At 42.5% G+C, this 20,429-nt stretch overlaps 3 protein-coding genes across 8 annotated transcripts in view; 2 read left to right on the top strand and 1 right to left on the bottom strand.

Annotated features, from left to right (window-relative positions):
* The first annotated feature begins 296 nt into the window (after nucleotides 1–296).
* Nucleotides 297–2,139, top strand: msmp1 (microseminoprotein, prostate associated 1). The gene is made up of 3 exons (XM_042329544.1): nucleotides 297–796; nucleotides 1,089–1,197; nucleotides 1,571–2,139. Exons 1-3 carry the CDS (start codon nucleotides 679–681, stop codon nucleotides 1,746–1,748), a joined length of 405 nt encoding a protein of 134 aa, XP_042185478.1. The 5' UTR covers nucleotides 297–678; the 3' UTR covers nucleotides 1,749–2,139.
* Nucleotides 2,140–2,195: 56 nt separating this feature from the next.
* rgp1 (GP1 homolog, RAB6A GEF complex partner 1) lies at nucleotides 2,196–18,196 on the bottom strand. 4 transcript variants are annotated; one of them, XM_024434583.2, is made up of 9 exons: nucleotides 18,062–18,196; nucleotides 17,232–17,352; nucleotides 16,948–17,081; nucleotides 15,293–15,376; nucleotides 14,863–15,012; nucleotides 4,115–4,258; nucleotides 3,651–3,778; nucleotides 3,394–3,571; nucleotides 2,196–2,785 (listed from the first exon to the last, which is right to left on the bottom strand). In XM_024434583.2, exons 2-9 carry the CDS (start codon nucleotides 17,345–17,347, stop codon nucleotides 2,562–2,564), a joined length of 1,158 nt encoding a protein of 385 aa, XP_024290351.1. In that variant the 5' UTR covers nucleotides 17,348–17,352; nucleotides 18,062–18,196; the 3' UTR covers nucleotides 2,196–2,561. The 4 variants fall into 4 exon arrangements, with proteins under 4 accessions (XP_024290351.1, XP_024290350.1, XP_024290352.1 ...); XM_024434582.1 differs by having other exon boundaries at nucleotides 17,232–17,347; nucleotides 18,062–18,190; XM_024434584.2 differs by lacking the exon at nucleotides 18,062–18,196 and adding an exon at nucleotides 17,776–17,951.
* A 49-nt stretch (nucleotides 18,197–18,245) lies between these two features.
* gba2 (glucosidase, beta (bile acid) 2) overlaps nucleotides 18,246–20,429 on the top strand; it is a 33,770-nt gene continuing 31,586 nt past the window's right edge. Inside the window, exons 1-3 of one of the 3 annotated variants that reach the window (XM_024434578.1) lie at nucleotides 18,405–18,977; nucleotides 19,183–19,264; nucleotides 19,413–19,702. In XM_024434578.1, coding sequence (XP_024290346.1) covers nucleotides 19,512–19,702 — 191 coding nt within the window. In that variant the 5' untranslated portion in view covers nucleotides 18,405–18,977; nucleotides 19,183–19,264; nucleotides 19,413–19,511. The other 2 variants (XM_024434579.2, XM_024434577.1) reach the window with 2 other exon arrangements.

The following is a 20,429-nucleotide window of genomic DNA, read 5'->3' as shown; positions in this document are numbered from 1 at the left end:
CCTTTCTCTCTCTTCTACCCCACAGCTCTCTCTCCTCCACCCCACAGCTCTCTCTCCTCCCTTTCACCTCTCTCCCCTGCTCCCTCTCCCTCCCCTCTCTGCTCCCTCTTACCTCTTTCTCTCCTTCTCCCCCCTTTCACCTCTCTCCCCTTCAACCTCATCTCTCCCCTCTCACTCCTCCCTCCCTCTCTCATCTCCTCTCTTATCTCCTCTCCCTCCTCCCTCTCACCTCTCTCCCCTTCTCACTCTCATCTGCTCTCCCTCTCTTTCCTCCCTCTCACCTCTCTCCCCTTCTCCCTCTCTCTCCTTCCTCTCACCTCTCTCTTTCCCTCCCTGTCTTAGTCATCATAGGATGTGTCAATGTTTCTATCATTTTAGAGGTCATGCCCACTGGAGCGAAGAGGAGCTGATCTCCAGAGTGCCAAGGTGGTGCCAAGACACAGACTTTTTCCTCTTGCCCCCCCCCCCAACCCCAACCCTGTGACACCCCACAGGCCCCCCTGCGCCTCACACCCCATGCCACGGCTGGTCCTCCTGATGAGGCTAACTTACCCCACCTCCCCCCGTCCGTTGCTGTCGTAAAGATTGTGGGGTATAAATGGAGGTGCGAGGTGGAGGAGAGGACTCAGAAAACTCTTAAGAACCAGATCTAGAACTACAGAACTAGAACTAAAGAACATGAAGATGATGGACTCCATTGTTGGGAGAAACTGGACACTGACCTTCCTGGCTGGGACTCTGCTCTGGACCACCCGCTGCCTAGCTGCTCCCATGCAGTGTCACTTCAACTCTAAAGGTGAGAATATCATACTGAAAGGTGTTTTTCATTCAACACATTTCTTTAGGTTGAAGATTCCGATTCTGTTCAGAGAGTATTTGGTAAAGCAGAAACGTTTTGGGGACCTGTCGAAAACTCATCCATTGTACATTCAGGCCAGAGTAGACTTTTTTAAATTCTGAATATCTTGGATGGATGAACCCATCTGAAGTTGAGTACAAAGTACATGTGGACGTCCTGCGGATGAATATAGGTTGATTTGTATAATATGTGTGGGACTTGGGTTAACACCCCTGGTGGTCTGTCCCAGGCCTGTGTGTGTACGAGGGGAGACACTACTCCCTGGGGGAGTCCTGGATGGAGGACGGCTGTCTGCAGTGTACCTGTCTGCACCCCATGGGCGTCGGCTGCTGTGAGACGTGAGTCCACACACCTGTAATCAATGTGCCTTTCTGGGTAGTTGTGTTAGCATTAGCAGTAATAGGAATGTCATTTCCATGGTTGGGATGAGCTTGCCATTCAACACAGCCATGTACATTGTGCCCAGAGTCAAGTAATGTAAGGGAAACAGGGTTGGGTCTGGATTTGATTGATGTGTAGAATTGGGACAGGCAACTTCAACATAGCATTGTTCTGTCAGAATATTGTCATTATGTCCTTTCAGAACACATATGACAGTGTTCATGCTCGGCTGTCAATTACACCCCCCTCTCCGTACAGGGAGCATCATGCTCTTTCAGAGCTCATACGTACATATGGACTTTGAAAACCTACACCCCTCTCTCCGCACAGGGTGCATCGCCCGGTAGACTTCCCAGCTTGGTGTGAGGTTCGGGTGGACGCTCTAGCCTGTAAAGTGACCCTGGTGCAGAGCGCTGACCCTCGCCTGCCCTGCCTCCCTGGGAATGGACACAACCTGGGCCCCAGCCACAGCTCACGGGACAACAACTACCTGCAGATGGTGGAGTAGACAGGGACCCCGGTCAGACAGTGGAGGGAGGGCCTCATTGGAATGAATGTCGCCATTACAATGAGCCCGTCCTCCGATTTAAAGTGGCAACAGCCTCCACTGGAGATCAACTCCCTCCACCGCCGACCATCTCCGTCCATGTCAGTGTAATCCTAACGGTCCATTCTCACTTCAGTTGCAGATCAGTGATCAGTTAACATTTAAACCGCATGAATATTACAATACCTTAAGCAGTAAATGATACTCAGTTGGAAAGCAGAGGTGAGCCCACATAATGGAATCCCTCATTTACCACCCTGTAATGCACTACTGTAAAGCTTTTATAGTAATATATAACTATTGTTGTATTTCTTCTGTCCTGTCTTGCAGTTATCCTCTAAATAAAATTCTTGTTGCGTGAAAGTCATTTGTTGATTGTGTGGATAAAAGACTCCTTTCAGATTCATGTGGATTTGAATTTGACATTTTAATTCCTGATTCACATTGAACAGTGTTTCATTAACAATTTCAAAAATACAGTTGTACAGCATATAGCTCTTGAAAATAAAATACACTAGTCATGTGACAAAGCAATGGACTCTTGGGGGTTTTGAATAAAGGGGTAAACAATGAAATACTGTGAATGACCCCACAGATAGTAGCATTAAACACTGATCATCATCATCATCATCATCATCATCTTTCAGCTAGAAAAACAGAAAGGTGAGCATTCAAAGAAAAATATAGGATGCACTGCAAAATGTTAAAATATTAAAAAACAGCAAAAGTTGCTTGCTTTATATCTGGAATACATTCTTCCTTCCTCACACACAGTTAAATGTTGATGCTGTTGGTCCCTGTAAACTGGGAGACGTAAGACGTCAGGGCTGGATTGGTGGGGAGCACTTTGATCGGCAGGTCCCAACTGAAGGTATCCACATCAACATGCTCCGCCCCAGTCCACACGGTGACCTCTGGTTGGTTTTGCAACACGTTGTGCGATTCCATAGGCTCTCGGGACGTGACGAACTCAAAGTGCAGACGCCATCGCAGGGTCACTGAGGAATGAGTTGAGAATGTCATGAAGCTGTCTAGGAGTAGACAGAGGGTTAAATACACAGGGAAGCTTTAGAGACAAAGACAAAAGAGTTGAGAAGCGCGTCATCGCATAGATCGCGTAGTCTTCGACTACATTTAAAAAAAAAAAAAAAAAACATTTTCAAATAGAGATTTAAAATCAAAAGAGCTTCCAAGACTTGGTATAATCTGTTTAGGGAAACCATTTTCTTGTGACGGTACAATGACTAGCCTGGATCATGACCAACATCCTCAGTCATCTATGAGAACAATGGTTTCTCTTGTCAAGTGCCCACTCTGCTAAGCCAGATAATAAACAAAAAACTAACAGACTCAAGCAGGGCAGGCTACTTGCTATTAACAAACATAGGGCAGAGAGATGAGTGGTGAATTCCTGATGCCCCTTGGCCACCTCTGAGCCTGGTTCCTCTCTAGGTATCTTCCTATGTTTCCTGGTCACTGTGCTCCTGCCTGCATTGCTAGCTCTTTGGGATTTTAGGCTGGGTATCTATATAGCACTTCGTGCCACTTGTGACGTAAAAATGGCTTAATGAGATACATTTGATGGAAATTTGACTTAGCTACGTACCGATGTCTGTGCTGAAACCGGGGGTGACGTTGAGGGGGACGGGGAGGGAGAAGTGGGTGGAAGCCGTGTGGAGGCAGGATTCTAAGTGACGACCGTGACCCGTCACACTGATCGACTGACCGGGACGCCGCTGGTACCCCTGCTGGATCTCCTCCTCACTCTGCAGGCTGACCGAGTACTGACAAACACACACTTTTAATATCCTCATTCAAGTAAAAATATGACAGGCCCTGACACAGACATACGCGCACACACACCTGTATACAGGGAATATCCCCTTCTGAGAAGTCGAAGGTGCCGATGATGTCCTCCCCTAGTCTGTAGACTGTCTTGAAGATGCAGAACTTGGCCACCTTCCCCCGCATGTTGGTGATGTTGAACAGATCTGTGGGAGACAGGGGTCAAAGGTCACATGCATTCCACATTGCTGCTAAACACACACACACACAATGTCTGCAATGTCTTTTGTTGTGTCGGACGCCAGTAAGACTAGCTGTCGCCATGGAGAACCTAATAAATCTAATCAGAAACAAACAGATTAGAGATCAATGGATTGGAGTCTGCAAAAAAACCTCAGTACATCATCTAGCTGATGTGGAACACAAATAACATTAAAGAAGGAGGCTCATAAGAGCTGCCACATAGCACTGGTCAAAAGTAGTGCACTATAAAGGGAATAGGTTGTCATTGGCGAATTAGCCTAGGAGAACAAGAGACTGACGGGGACAGCGGCGTGAGGTGATCGTCAGCATGTCCAGGGCTCTCTCCAGGGGGCGATCGTCTCTCCGCCCACCCTCCTCCTCCTCCAGGAAGGGGTTAGAGGGGGCCACCTCCTCATCCTGGGGGAACGGGGGCTCCGGCATGCCTACGACAGGGACATCATGTCACTCATTTTGAACAATGTCATTTTATAGGAGGAAAACATGTCCACAACAGGCATTTCATACATACAGTGCACCCTTTTACATTTTCCACATTTTGTTATGTTGCAGTCTGAATTTCAAAGGGATTCAATTGAAATTGTGTCACTGATCTATACACAATAGTCCATAATGTCAGTAGAATTTGTTTAAAAAATAAAATAAAATGTAAAGCTGAAATGTTGAGTCAATAAGTATTTCAACCATGCCAAATCAGTTCAGAACTAAAAATGTGATTAACAATGTTATTGTTAATACTGTTATTAATAGTGTTTAACATGATTTTTGAATGACTACCTCATCTCTGTAACCCACAAATACAATTATCTGTAAGATCCCTTAATCGAGTTGTGAATTAAGCATAGATTCATCCAAAAGTCCAGGGAGGTTTTTCAATGCCTCACAAAGAAGGGCACCTATTGGTAGAGGTGGAAAAAAAAAAAAGATGGAATATCTCCGCAGCTTAGAGAATATCCCTCTAAACTGCGGAGAGAAGCACGAGATTGAATATCCCCCTATCCCTTTACTGTGGGAATTCTGATCGAATAAATACAATATTAGCCATTTCAATGCAACATACCGAAACAAAAATGAACTACGCAAGACTTCAACTAGCCTGTACCCCTTCACACTGACTCGGTACCGGTGCCCCCTTAATATAGCCTCATTATTGTGTTACTTTTATTACTTTTATTATTTTAGCCTACTTGGTAAATATTTTCTTCTTTAACTGCACTGTTAGTTAAGGGCTTGTAAGTAAGCATTTCACGGTAAAGTCTACACTTGTTGTATTTGGCGCATGTGGCAAATAAAGTATGATTTGAAGATTTAGTATGCAAAACTAACTATGCAAGATATTTTGTTATAGGCAGAACGCATCGGAGTAGGATTCTATTACATTGACAGCCCGTATTCTACACAGAATGGAGCGCCATAACCAATCAGAGCTGCAGTAGGCCTATATGTCAATAGATGCCATAAATGCAACTGTGCCATTCACTTTGAACTGGACTGTGTTTACAGCATGAGTGGTTGTGAGTAGATGCACTTGTTTTGAGATTAAAGCGAGAGCTGCATGTAGCCACGTGCAGAGGGAAGTGTTGTATTTTGAGACAGGCTTGAATAAGCTAAGTAGCCAATAGGCAGAGGGTAGCATTATGGTATGGGGAATAATGCATTTTATCTTGAAAAGTGGTGTCTTCCATCAAACAGTGGACACAGGTTAATGTCAACCCATGCATGTTTTCATTAAAAGTTTCATGGAATGTAGGCCTACATTGAACACCACACATTGGCTGCTAACGCAGGCTGAATGATAGAACAGCTATTGCCATGTTCTGAGATGCATTTGCACCATTGTTTTTGATGATAGGCCACTCTGGTAGGCCTACAATATGATCATCCACTGTAACCTACTTTTCCACTTTCTGAAACTTAAAGCGGGTACATTGGTGTGCACATGCTGGAAGTGGCACAGAATTTTCACAACATTCAAGTTCGTGCTCAGCAGAGGGAACATTACCTTTGAACATGGTGAAGTTATTAATTACACTTCGGATGGTGTAACAATACACCCAGTCACTAAAGATATAAGGTGCCCTTCCTAACATAGTTGCTGGAGAGGAAGGAACATGCTCAGGGATTTCACCATGAGGCCCAAAAATATTTTTGTGTTCGTTCTTTACCCCTTTTTCAAGATATCCAATTGGTACTTAGTCTTGCCCCGTCGCTCTAACTCCTGTATGGACTCGGGAGAGGTGAAGGTCGAGAGCCATGCGTCCTCCAAAATATGACCCTGCTAAGCCTCACTGCTTCTTGACACACTGCTCGCTTAACCCGGAAGCCAGCAGCACCACTGTGGCAGAGGAAACAACGTACAGCAGGCAACATGAGTGAGTGTGCATTCACCCTGCCCGCCACAAGGAGTCGCAAGAGCGCGATGGGACAAGGACAGCCCAGCCAGCCAAACCCTCCCCTAACCTGGACAACGCTGGGCCAAGTGTGCCGCCTTATAGGTCTCCCAGTTGCGACCAGCAACACAGCCTGGAATCAAACCCGAGGCGATCGTGACGCCTCTAGCAATGCCTTAGACCGCTGCGCCACTTGGGAGGCCCGGCCAATGGTGATTTTAAAACGGTCAGAGTTTAATGGTTACGATATGAGAAAACTGAGCATTGCTCAACAACACCGTACTCCACAATACTAACCTACATGGCAGTGAAAAGGAGGAAGACTACACAGTAAAAAATAATTACAAAACATGCATTGTGGCAAAGAAATTAACTTTTTGACCTGAATACAAAGCGTTATTTTTAGGGAAAAAAAAAATAAAAAAATCACTGAGTACGACTCCATATTTTCATGCATGGTGGTGGCTGCATCATGTTATGGATCTGAATGTCATCTGCAAGGACTAGGGAGTTGTTTTTATATAAAAACAGAATACAGCTATAAACACAGGCAGAGGAAATCCTGGTTCAGTCTGCTTTCCAACAGACACTGGGAGACTAATTCACCTTTCAGTAGGACAGGCCTTTATCTGCAGTGCATTCGGAAAGCCTTCAGACCCCTGGACTTTTTCCACAATACAGCCTTATTCTAAAATGGATTAAATCACCCCCCAAAATATAAAAAGAAACTGAAATACATTTACATAAGTATTCAGACCCTTTACTCAGTACTTTGTTGAAGCACCTTTGGCAGCAATTACAGCATCGAGTCTTCTTGAGTTTGACGCTACAAGCTTGGCACACCTTTATAGGTGGAGTTTATTCCAGTCTTCTCTGCAGATCCTCTCAAACTCTGACAGGTTGGATGGAGAGCGTTGCTGCACAGCTATTTTCAGGTCTCTCCAGAGATGTTAAATCAGGTTTAAGTCTGGGCTCTGGCTGGGCCACTCGAGGACATTCAGAGACTTGTCCCGAAGCCACTGCTGCATGGTCTTGGCTGTGTGCTTAGGGTTGTTGTCCCGTTGGAAGGTGAACCGTCACCCCAGTCTGAGGCCTTGAGTTCATCTTTGCCTTAATCCTGACTAGTCTCAGTCCTTCCCGCTAAAAAAACATCCCCACAGCATGATGCTGCCACCACCACGCTTCACCGTAGGAATGGTGCCAAGTTTCCTTCAGACGTGGCGCTTAGCATTCAGGCCAAATAGTTCAATCTTGGTTTCATCAGACCAGAGAATCTTGTTTCTCATGGTCTGAGTCCTTCAGGTGCCTTTTGGCAAACTCGCTGACCAAGGTCCTTCTCCCCTGATTATTCAGTTTGGCCAACTCTAGGAAGTGTCTTGGTGGTTCAAAACTTCTTCCATTTAAGAATGGAGGCCACTGTGTTCTTGGGGACCTTCAATGCTGCAGAAATGTTTTGGTACCCTTGCCCAGATCGGTGCATTGACACAATCCTGTCTCAGAGCTCTACAAACAATTCTTTGACCTCATGGCATGGTTTTTGCTCTGACATGCACTGTCAACTGTGGGACCTTAAATAGACACTTGTGTGCCTTTCCAAATCATGTCCAAGCAACTGAATTTACCATAGGTAGCCTCCAATGAAGTTGGAGAAACATCAAAGATGATCAATGGAAACAGGAACTCAATTTCGAGGTTCATAGCAAAGGGTCTGAATACTTAAGGCATTTCTGTTTTGGAAAAACAGTTTCCACTTTGTCATTATGGGGTATTGTGTGTAGTTATGAGGGAAACATTTATTGAATACATTTTAGAATAAGGCTGTAACAAAATGTGGAAAAAGTCAAGGTCTGAATGCTTTCCGAATGCACTGGAGTTGCTCACCAAGAAGACACTGAATGTTCCTGAGTAACCTAGTTACAGTTTGGACTTGAAAATGGCTATCTAGTAATGATTAATACTAGATAGCAAATATAAATGAGCAAATATTGATACTCCGGGGTGTGAATACTTACAGTACCAGTCAAAAGTTCAGACACCTACTCGTTCAAGTGCTTCACTTAAAAAAAAAAAAAAAACTATTTTCTAAATTGTAGAAAAATGGTTAAGACATCAACACGTCGTAACCAAAAGTATTAAACAAATCAAAAGATTCTTCAAAAGTAGCCACCCTTAACAGCTTTGCTCACTCTTGGTATTCTCTCAACCAGCTTCACCTGAAATGCTTTTCCATTAGTCTTGAAGGAGTTCTCACATGCTGAGCACTTGTTGGCTGCTTTTCCGTCACACTGCGGTCCAACTCATCCCCCCAAAAAATCTAAATTGGGTTGAGGTCGGGTGATTGTCAAGGCCAGGTCATCTGATGCAGTACTCATTCACTCTCCTTCTTGATCAAATAGCCCTTACACAGCCTGGAGGTGTGTTGGGTCATTGTCCTGTTGAAAAACAAATGATGCTCCCACTAAGCGCAAACCAGATGGGATGGCGTATTGCTGCAGAATGCTGTGGTAGCCATGCTGGTTAAGCATGCCTTGAATTCTAAATAAATTAGACAGTATCACCAGCAAAGCATCCCCAGACCTCATCCAAGCTTCACGGTGGTAACACAGAGATAATCCGTTCACTAATCTGCATCTCACAAAGACACGGAGGTTAGAACCAAAAACATGGACCCATCAGACCAAACAACAGATTCCCACTTGTCTAATGTCAATTGCTTGTGTTTCTTGGCCCAAGCAAGTCTCTTCTTCTTATTGGTGTCCTTTAGTAGTGGTTTCTTTGCAGCAATTTGACCATGGAGGCCTGATTCACGCAGTCTCCACTGAACAGTTGATGTTGAGATATGTCTGTTACTTAAACAATGTGAAGCATTTATTTGGGATGTCATTTCTGATGCTGGTAACTCTAATGAACGTATTCTCTGCAGCAGAGGTAACTCTGGGTCTTCCTTTCTTGTGCCGGTCCTCATGAGAGCCAGTCTCATCATAGCGCTTGATGGTTTTTGCGACTGCGCTTGAAGAAACTTTCAAAGTTCTTAACATTTTCTTGATTGACTGACCTTCATGTCTTAAAGTAATGATGGACTGTCATTTCTCTTTGCTTATTTGAGCTGTTCTTCCCATAATATGGACTTGGTCTTTTACAAAATATGGCCATCTTATGTATACACCCCTACCTTGTCGCAACACAACTGATTGGCTCAAACACATTGAGGAAGTAAATGCCACAAATTAACTTCAGGCACATCTGTTAATTGAAATGCATTCCAGGTGACTGCCTCATGAAGCTGGTTGAGAGAATGCCAAGAGTGTGCAAAGCTGTCACCAAGGCAAAGGGTGGCTATTTGAAGAATCTCAAATAACATTTCAATTTGTTAAACACTTTTTTGGTTACTACATGATTCCATGTGTGTTATTTCATAGTGTTGATGTCTTCGCTATTATTCTACAATGTAGAAAATAGTAAAAATAATGTAAATCCCTGGAATGAATAGGTGTCCAAACTTTTGACTAGCACTGTATGTAAATGAGGGTTTCTGTAGTTCATCTTCAATAAATCATGCAAAAAAAAAAAAAAAAAAAAAATATAAAAAATCACTTTGTAATTATGGGGTATTGTGCGTAGATGGTGATATATTTTTTTATCCATTTTGAATTCAAGCTGTAACATGTGGAATAAGCCAAGGGGTATGATTACTTTCTGAAGTCACTGTAGTTTGTGCTCCGTATGCACCATGTTCCCAAAACATTTTGCAACGGATGTGTTCTTATTTCACAAATTCAGGTAGTATCTGTCCGTAAATATATACATACTGTTGAAGTCTGAAGTTTACATACACTTAGGTTGGAGTCATTAAAACTCATTTTTCAACCACTCCACAAATTATGGTTTTGGCAAGTCGGTTAGGACATCTACTTTGTGCATGACACGTAATTTTCCCAACAATTGTTTACAGACCGATTATGTCACTGTTAATTCACTTTCTCACAATTCCAGTGGGTCAGAAGTTTACATACAGTCAACTTAGTGTGCCTTTAAACAGCTTGGAAAATTCCAGAAAATTATGTAATGGCTTTAGAAGCTTCTGAAAGGCTAATTGACATCATTTGAATCAATTGGAGGTGTAACTGGATGTATTAGGACCGATTTCAAGTTATCAGTAAATCGGCATTTTTGGACACCGATCATGGCCGAAGACATTGCACTCCATGAGGAGACTGCGTGGCAGGCTGACTAACTGTTCTGCGAGTGCAGCAAGGATCCAAGGCAAGGTACTAGCTAGCATTAAACGCATCTTATAAAAAAAATATATCAATCTTAACATAATCACTAGTTAATCTAGCTTGTCCTGCGTTGCATATTATCGATGCAGTGCCTGTTAATTTAGCATTGAATCACAGCCTACTTCGCCAAACGGGTGATTTAACGAACACATTCACGAAAAAAAGCACTGTCGTTGCACCAGTGTACCCAACCATAAACATCAACGCCTTTCTTAAAATCAATACACAAGTACATATTTTTAAACCTACATATTTAGTTAATATTGCTGGCTAACATGAATCTTTTAACTAGGGAAATTGAGTCACTTCTTGCGTTCTGTGCAACAGAGTCAGGGTATATGCAGCAGTTTGGGCCGCCTGGCTTGTTGCAAACTGTGTGAAGACCATTTCTTCCTAACGAAGACAGCCAACTGATGATTTAACAAAAGTGCATTTGCGAAAAAAAGCATAATCGTTGCACGAATGTACTTAACCATAAATATCAATGCCTTTCTTAAAATCAATACACAGAAGTTAATATTTTTAAACTGCATATTTAGTTAAATTAATTTAGCAGGCAATATTAAAGTAGGGAGATTGTGTCACTTCTCTTGCCTTCATTGCACGCAGAGTCAGGGTATATGCAACAGTTTGGGCCGCTTGGCTCGTTGCAAACTATTTTGCCAGAATTTTACGTAATTAATTATTATGACATAACATTGATGGTTGCGCAATGTAACAGCAATATTTAGACTTAGGGATGCCACCCGTTAGATAAAATGGAGAACGGTTCCGTATTTCACTGAAAGAATAAACAGTTTTCAAAATGATAGTTTCTGGATTTGAGGCCAGGTCATCTATGGTTTGATAGAGCAGTCTGACTGAGCAGTGGTAGTCAGCAGCAGGCACGTAAGCATTAATTCAAAACAGCACTTTACTGCGTTTGCCAGCAGCTCTTCGCAATGTTTCAAGCATTGCGCTGTTTATGACTTCAAGCCTATCAACTCCTGAGATTAGGCTGGCAATACTCAAGTACCTATTAGAACATCCAATAGTCAAAGGTATATGAAATACAAATGGTATAGAGATAAACAGTCCTATAATAACTAGAACATAAAACATCTTACCTGGGAATATTGAAGACTCATGTTAAAAGGAACCACCAGCTTTCATATGTTCTCATGTTCTGAGCAAGGAACTTAAACGTTAGCTTTTTTTGCATGGCACATATTACACTTTTACTTTATTCTCCAACACTTTGTTTTTGCATTCTTTAAACCAAATTGAGCAGGTTTCATTATTTATTTGAGACTAAAATTGATTTTATTGATGAATTATATTAAGTGAAAATAAAAGTGTTCATTCAGTATGGGTGTTAAAATCATAAATCGGTCGACCTCTAATTTCAAGGCCTACCTTCAAACGCAGTGCCTCTTTGCTTGATATCATGGGAAAAGCAAAAGAAAATCAGCCAAGACCTCAGAAAACAAATGTGTAGATCTGCACAAGCCTGGTTCATTCTTGGGAGCAATTTCTAAACGCCCGAAGGTACCACGTTCATCTGTACAAACAATAGTACGCAAGTATAAACACCATGGGACCATGCAGCCATCATACCGCTCAGGAAGGAGACACGTTCATCTCGAGGAGACAGAACCTACTTTGGTGTGAAAAGTGAAAATCTATCCCAGAACAGCAGCAAAGGACCTTGTGAAGATGCTGGAGGAAACAGGTACAAAAGTGACTATATCCACAGTAAAACAATCCCTATATCGACATAACCTGAAAGGCTGCTGAGCAACCTCTCCAAAACCGCCATAAAAAAGCCAGACTATGGTTTGCAACTGCACATGTGGACAAAGATCATACTTATTGGAAAAATGTCCTCTGGTCTGATGAAACAAAAATAGAACAGTTTGGCCATAATGACCATCGTTATGATTGGAGGAAAAAGGGAGAGGCTTGCAAGCCGAAGAACACCATCCCAACCGTGAAGCACGGGGTGGCAGCATCATGTTGTGTGGGTGCTTGCTGCAGGAGGGACTGGTGCCCTTCACAAAATAGATGGCATCACGAGGACTGAAATTTGTGTGGATATATCGAAGCAACATCTCAAGACATCAGTCAGGCAGTTAAAGCTTGGTCATTGTCATGACGTTGGCCTCTTTGGGTATAGCAAGCCCCATCCCCCTCTCCCTCTCCCTGCCTCCAACTAGGTTGCCGTGGTCAGAGAGACGTCATAAATTCCTGAGGATCTCCTCATGGACACAGTATAGAGAGAGTACATGTTCATAGAGAACAAAGCAATTCCTTCCACCTCACAGAACTTGAGGTACAAACAAATTTCATGTTCCGGAGAAAGTATAAAAGATCGGTGAAGAATCCAGCTACGAACTGGTCCGTTTGTTACAACTTGGGGAAGCTCATGGGAGACTGTGGCCACATTACCATAACACTGTTTATATAATAGCCTCAGATATGAGGTTTACATCCAATTGTTGTATAAGATGAATGAGTATGATACTGTTTGCATAATATGATTTGGGACTGTTTAATGAAGAAAAATACAATTCCCTTTTGATTTGAACTAAATCAGAGGACCGCCCCTGAGCCCAGTTAGGGTCAGGGGTCCTGGGACAGCCCTTTTCTGCCATTCCGAATAAAAACCCTTTCTTTGAGAAATTATCACCAGACCGAGCTCAATTACAAGACGGCTAAAGGTTGCAGACCATGCTTTTCTCCACTAAGAGGAGAGAAAGGTTGTAGACCATTGCTGAATCTTTTAACCATACCATGTGGTTAAACTCTTAGACTATCGATACCGACAGAATAAGAACAAGTCTTTGATATTAATTACTAGTCTGCAGCTGGGAATTCGGTATCATTGAACGCGAAGAACGACAACCTCCGAAACATCCATTCTATAACAATGTCACTCTGAACTAACCACTATAACCACGAAAGAGAGAGAGGACAAAACTCTCCAGAAACAAACTTTTCACCAGCAATCAAGACAACACACTGAGCGTGAATATATATATATTGATTGCAATTGCTCCCGAATGAGTGAGCGTTCATGTGTAAAGGATTAGCATTTCAATTGTTATAATTATCACTCTGTAGTGACTTTAGTCGACCCCCCACTTCCCCTTTTGTCAAACAAGCCGTGATGCCGGTTTAGCCCACTAGGGCACATTCTCCTATCATTTCTTGTAACCACATTTACCTTGTTTGCTTATGCATTCCTGTGAATTACTTAGTAATAAATCAATTATTTAAGACAATTGATGTATGGATGACTCATAGTAAAGACTGGGTTCGTGCAGATTACCAACAATTTACGACGTTTGGAATTAAACTAACGTGAGGTAAAGTAAATAATTCATTAATTCGAAGACTAATTGATCAGATAAAATATCTGAAAAGTTATTTTAGGAAATGATAACTTTGTAATCTGAATATATTTCCTTGGTGCCCCGACTTCCTAGTAATTACGGTTACATGTCTAATCGCATAATACAGAGAATCTTTGATAAAAACTATAAGTCTTCAGTTAATGATAGTAAAGACACATCATAAATGGGTCTTCCAAATGGACAATGACCCCAAGCATACTTCCAAAGTTGTGGGAAAATGGCTTAAGGACAACAAAGTCGAGGTATTGGAGTGGCCATCACAAAGCCCTGACCTCAGTCCTATAGACAATTTGTGGGTAGAACTGAAAAAGCATGTGTGAGCAAGTAGGCCTACAAACCTGACTCAGTTACATCAGCTCGGTCAGGAGGAATGGGCCATAATTCACCCAACTTATTGTGGGAAGCTTGTGGAAGGCTACCCGAAACATTTGACCCAAGTTAAACAATTTAAAGTCAATGCTACCAAATACTAATTGAGTGTATGTAAACTTCTGACCCACTGGGAATGTGATGGAAGAAATAAAAGCTCAAATACATCTACTATTATTCTGACATTTCATATTCTTAAAATAAAGTGGTGATCCTAACTGACTTTTTACTAGGATTAAATGTCAGGAATTGTGAAAAACTGAGTTTAAATGTATTTGGCTAAGGTGTGTGTCACACACACACACACACACACACACACACACACACACACACACACACACACACACACACACACACACACACACACACACACACACACACACACACACACACACACACACACACACACACACACACACACACACACACACACACACACACACACACACACACACACACACACACACACACACACACACACACACACACACACACACACACACACACACACACACACACACACACACACACACACACGATGTGAGATGTACTTCTGTTGATTAGACTGAGTAAGAGGGTCAGGAGGACAGCTCACCATGCAGGACGAGGACTCTGAAGGGGACCCTCAGTAGTTTGATTGGAGAGCTGACCCTCTGGCAGCCGATGGTCAGCTTATAAACATACTTCACTGACTGGCCTCGAAAACTAGGAGGCCCGTCGTTGGGAACCACCTCACTGTATGAGTCTGAGGGAGGAAAAAGTAGTGAGAGAGCAAGAGAAACTGTAGCTCAAATGGTAAAGCATGGCTCCTATAAAGCCAGGAAAGTGGGTTACATTCCTGGGACCACCCATATTTAAATGTATTTTTAAATGCATGCTTGCTTGACTAAGTTGCTGTGGATAAATGCATCTGCTAAATAGCACACATAAAAAAAAAGATTGAGGGGGGATGGAGAAAGGAGATGATTGAGTGAATCCCCTCTGATCTGATTTCTATGCTCAGAGTCCAGTTGTGGTGCTCTTACAAGTTCTGCTCTCTCCGGGGTCTAGGCGCAGGTCACAGAATAGTATCTTGGGAGGCGTGTCCAACATGCACTGCCCTCCTTCTCCTGGTGAAGAAAGCAGGTAGAGGGAAAGAAAAGGTCATTTTGTATCAGACCCCCCCCCACAAAAAAATACATAATAATAATAATCTATAATCTACTCCATGCACTTAAAGTGAAAAGTAAGCAAAATGTATTATGTGCTAATTCAGTCAAGCCAAGACGATTTGACTGCGCAGGCAGCAGTGGTTTAAGGGTGTCAAGGCAGCATACACATACAGCATGGTTAATTTGGGTCAATCGAAGGCAGTCAATTTAGTCAGTAAACTGAAATTCCTATTCAATAATTGAAAAAGGGCAACTACGAGAAGCTATTGATGTCAAGTCATTCAACTTTTTAGGGGGAATTTTAAATTAAAATCCCTTCCTGAATTGACAGACACAAACATTCACAGTATACTAACAGTCCCAGGGTTAATCTTCATCACAAGGTGTAATGTACAGTCATGGTGGCTCAGACAGACCGGGGATACAAAATGGCACCCTGTTCCCTATGTAGTTCATTAGGGGCCAAAGGGCTCAGGTCAAAAGTAAGTAGGGAATAGGGTGCCATTTGGGATAGATAGAATTTGTACAGAGACAGGTATAAAGGGCATAGGGAGGCCCTTCACACTGAGCAGATGGGTAAGATTGGGGGGGGCAGTAAGTACATACAATACCAATCAAAGGTTTGGACCTGCCTAATCATTCAAGGCTTTCTTTATTTTTACTATTTAGTGAAGACATCAAAACTATGAAATAACACACATGGAATCATTTAGTAACCAAAACAAAGTGTTAATAAATCAAAACATTTATATTTGAGATTCTTCAAAGTAGCCACCCTTTGCCTTGATGACAGCGTCACACACTCTTGGCATTCTCTCAACCAGCTTCATGAAGTAGTCACCTGGAATGCATTTAAATTGACAGGTGTCTTGTCATTCTGCAGCGATACGCCATCCTATCTGGTTTGCACTAAGTGGGAGTATCCTTTGTTTTTCAACAGGACAATGACCCAACACACCTCCAGGCTGTGTAAGTAATTATAATAATTACAATAAAAATAATAATGCATAGATTGAAATGATCTTGCATGCTCCTCACTCAATACTCAAAAACATTTAATACACATTTGACCAAGAACAAGAGTGATGAGTGCTGCGTCAGATGACCTGGCCTCCACAATCCCCCGACCTCAACCAAATTGAGATGGTTTGGGATGAGTTGGACCACAGAGTGAAAGAAAAGGAGCCAATAAGTGCTCAGCATGTGGGAACTCCTTCAAGAATGTTGGAAATGCATTCCAGGTAAAGCTGAATGCCAAGCGTGTGCAAAGCTGTCGTCAAGGAAATGAGTGGCTACTTTGAAGAATCTCAAATATATTTTGTTTAACACTTTTTTGGTTACTACATGATTCCATGTGTTATTTTATAGTTTTGATGTCTTCACTATTATACAATGTAGAAAATAGTAAAAATAAAGTAAGACCCTTTTGACTGGTACTGTAACTAAAATAAATATATTATAGTTGCATTTTGACACTTTCCACCTCCCTCAACATGTGTGTGGATTCTTTATTATGTCTAGCCACTCACCTCTGCTGGGGATGAGGACAGTGTCGCTCTCTGCCTGGACATCCTGCTTGGTGCCCTGGGCTGGCAGCGCCACTCTGCTCTCACTGGCATGGAACTGGCAGTGGATCTGGGCACTGGCCCACGCCAGCATCTCACTGACACACACACTTTTTAGTCATGTTTTGAGACTTTTTACCCCATGTAACCTTACATACAGTATAGCTAACTAAAATGTACATGCATATAATCACAATTGAGCACTACTGAAGAATGGGTGATGTGTGAGTGAGAGAAAGTTAACAGACCTGCTGGCGGAGGTGGAGAGATGGGATATGGGGTTGGTGAAGGTGATGAGACACTCCATCACCTCCCCGGCCAGGAACACCGGGCCTCGGGCCATTGAGGCCACCACCTCGATCATCTGTACTTGAGGAACACAAAATAATATATAACACCTTTATTTAACCAGGTAGGCTAGTTGAGAACAAGTTCTCATTTACAACTGCGACCTGGCCAAGATGAAGCAAAGCAGTTCGACACATGCAACAACAGAGTTACACATGGCATAAACAAACATACAGTCAATAATACAGTATAAAAAAAATGTAAACATTAACGTTATAACACACGTTATTTGGAACCGCAGCTAGCTATATTTTTAAAAAACGTGTTGTGTTAGCTCGGTGGTTTGGTTATTTTGAGCGAGACCTTGCTAAATTAAATTGCAGCGAGATAAGAATATGTTAACTAGCTAGGATTATCTACTGACTGCTGTCTCCAAATTAGTCAATTAGGTAGCTACCAAGTTAGGCTAACCATTGAAGTAGAATAATGTTTCGAAAACCATACCTTGGACTCAGATGTGGCACCAGCTAGCCAATGAGTTACGACTCAAATTTAGGTCATCCAAATCAAACTGTCAAATCGATATGAAATACCCACTGTAAGTATTTGTAAATTCTCTGAGACAAATTCAGCAACACAACAACATAGCATTAATAAAGCGTTCCATCTCGCAACTGCACGAACATACCGTATCGCGGGGTAAAATTGAAAAGGCGTTCAACGTACTATTTTCCCGGTATTGGACACAACTATTGAACCCGATGAATTAATAAATGTGTGTTATACTTACAAATGATCAGTTCAATTCCAATTTTACAAATGACCAGTTCAATTCCAATTTGACAAGCATTGTCTCAAATGTGCATTTTTCAGGAATAACATTTTGTTGGCCATCTAAAGGAGCTCCGTGGCATATGGGAGGAGCTATTTATATTGTAAGTAGCTAGTGTGGGTTTATAGTGTGTTCGGGAACATTTATTGGACATAACAGTGCTAATATATTTAATAACAGCCATAATATGACACTCACATACTTTATGCAATCAACCTTACTGCATATAGAGGAAAAATATAGTTCGTTTTGCACAAATTGGAGGAACGGTATAAATAACCCCCCCCTTTCCTGGTGAGTTGGCCCAGTCTCACAAAATGAACTTCAATAGTGTAGCCTACTGTAGGACTTTGCATATTAGGCGCTCTCCTAGCACTATTTCAACTTGTCACTCAGGTCGGCTGTCCGTTTAGAATTGCATTTGGACATCTACCAGAGAGTAGCCGTGCGAAATCGTTAATCTGACATTGCTACTGTATTTTGAACAGAATGATACAGCCTACGTGACCAAGAATCTGACTCTGAAATCAAAACCGGGTGTCTACGGATTTGCAGAAGCTCTCTGTCTGACGACAAACCCACGTCTATTGAGATGCTAACGTTAGTTAGCTTCAATATTCGTTGAAAACCTCTAGCTAGCTAACCAGGCGACCGGTATCCATTGTCCTTCATTGCATGCGTAGCTAGCTACCTGTGCATGCTCTGCATAATGCAGGTATTTCAATAGCTCGTTGTTGTTTACTTGGACACATTAACTGGCGACAGTAGACCCCACTGGCTAAACCACCTGCGCACACACGCCTCGATAGGTGCCAGTGTCCGTTCTACCACACTGGACTATCAGGGTCTCGGATAGATACCTGGGTCAACAACGGTGAGAGCAAGTTGACGTTTACCTTCCTTACTGTTGCCTCTACTATCTTTGACATTTCCAAACATCATTTTTCGTTAGAGAGCTGGCTTGAGACCTTATGTCATCTCAGATAAATTATCGCTCTTGAAGGCATATACATTATTCAACAGATCACAGTTTGTGGTAAATTTAATCTCTTATTATTATTTAATATTATTATGGCAAGTTGTCCTCCCACTTGATGAAGATGGAGGAATAATTATCTGAGAACTACATACCTGTCCTCACCTGATGGACCTGTTGCCCAGGTATCTAAAGTTGTCATTTAGGAATCCTCACACGTGAATAAAAATAAGTTCAGTTGAGAAATGTGTTTGTTTTACTGTCACTCAAATGGCTCTAGGGCACAAATGGATTCTTCTTGCACAACCCAGACAATTATCTCGTTTCCAACAGGTTTAACAGGGGTTGTTCCAACTCAGCGGAATAGACACCGGGCAGGTTCCCGTTCGCAAGAAGAGCTCCCTTTCGTTTCTATCCGACTACCGGCTGAACATGGAGTCGGGTGACAACAGCTCAACAGCCGAGCTCATGAGTCGGTATGTGTCTTTGGAACTCGGCTATGGGGTACCGAAGGACGGCTGGCGGATCTGCTTGGCTCATGAGTTCAAGGAGAAAAGGAAGCCGTTTCAAGCCAAAGATGTGTCCCTCTCCAACATCGTTGAACACATTGGCCTTGGAGTCAGGTGAGCCCCCTGAACACCACCTCTCATCGTGTCAAGACAGCCAGTTACTATAGCCAAACTGTGTTATTCATAGTATTTATACTTAAAGGAGAGAGATTTGTGTTCTATGGTTGAGCACAATGTATCTTTATTCTACATAGTGGCAAGGAGAGGCATTTTTCAGTGCAAGGGTATGTAGCCTATCACTTTTCTCTGGCATGGGTCCCTATGGTGCAGCAGAGCAGCCTATCTGCCAGGGTGCCAGGTGTAGTCTCATGTTTCTTTGCTTGTCCAATAGGGCAGGTGTGTGTGAGAAATGTACATATGCAGGTGCTGTGACTGGTAGTGGGTAAAGAACCACACAACCCAGCTTCTTCTCCACACTGGTCTCTCACACCTCAATCCTTCACTTACTTGACATAGAAACACAAGCTAGCTTTGTTGTGGAAATGACTTGCCTCAGTCTGTGTTTGACACCAAGGCCTAATTCTATCCTGCATGGTTTTCTAACATCTGTGGACTGATTGGTGGTTGTTGTTGCTCCCCCTCTGAAAGCATTTGAGACTCATAATATTACATTCAGGACATGCCAGCTTAGACCTTGTACTGCTGCCAGCCCAGAATCCTGCATTCCTGAGAGTAGGCTAATCAGGTGTGGGTGGCTTGCTTGATACAAAGCTGATATTGATCTACTGTAGGCCTGCAGTGCTTCTGGTAACAAAACAATGAAAGTAAGGATTACCAGCAG

Source organism: Oncorhynchus tshawytscha, linkage group LG10 (assembly GCF_018296145.1).
Source record: "Oncorhynchus tshawytscha isolate Ot180627B linkage group LG10, Otsh_v2.0, whole genome shotgun sequence".
Taxonomy (NCBI): domain Eukaryota; kingdom Metazoa; phylum Chordata; class Actinopteri; order Salmoniformes; family Salmonidae; genus Oncorhynchus; species Oncorhynchus tshawytscha.
This window is presented reverse-complemented; position numbering and strand designations above follow the sequence as displayed.

Excerpts from the sequence above, each read along its gene's own strand:
- rgp1 (XM_024434583.2), bottom strand. The coding sequence starts at position 17,347 with ATGATCGAGGTGGTGGCCTCAATGGCCCGAGGCCCGGTGTTCCTGGCC. Across the intron at positions 15,377-16,947 it reads TGTCCTCATCCCCAGCAGAG|GAGAAGGAGGGCAGTGCATG; the intron begins GTGAGTGGCTAG and ends TTTCTTCACCAG. Across the intron at positions 4,259-14,862 it reads CAGAGTCCTCGTCCTGCATG|GCATGCCGGAGCCCCCGTTC; the intron begins GTGAGCTGTCCT and ends TCCCTGTCGTAG.
- msmp1 (XM_042329544.1), top strand. The coding sequence starts at position 679 with ATGAAGATGATGGACTCCATTGTTGGGAGAAACTGGACACTGACCTTC. Across the intron at positions 797-1,088 it reads GTGTCACTTCAACTCTAAAG|GCCTGTGTGTGTACGAGGGG; the intron begins GTGAGAATATCA and ends GGTCTGTCCCAG. Across the intron at positions 1,198-1,570 it reads GGCGTCGGCTGCTGTGAGAC|GGTGCATCGCCCGGTAGACT; the intron begins GTGAGTCCACAC and ends CTCTCCGCACAG.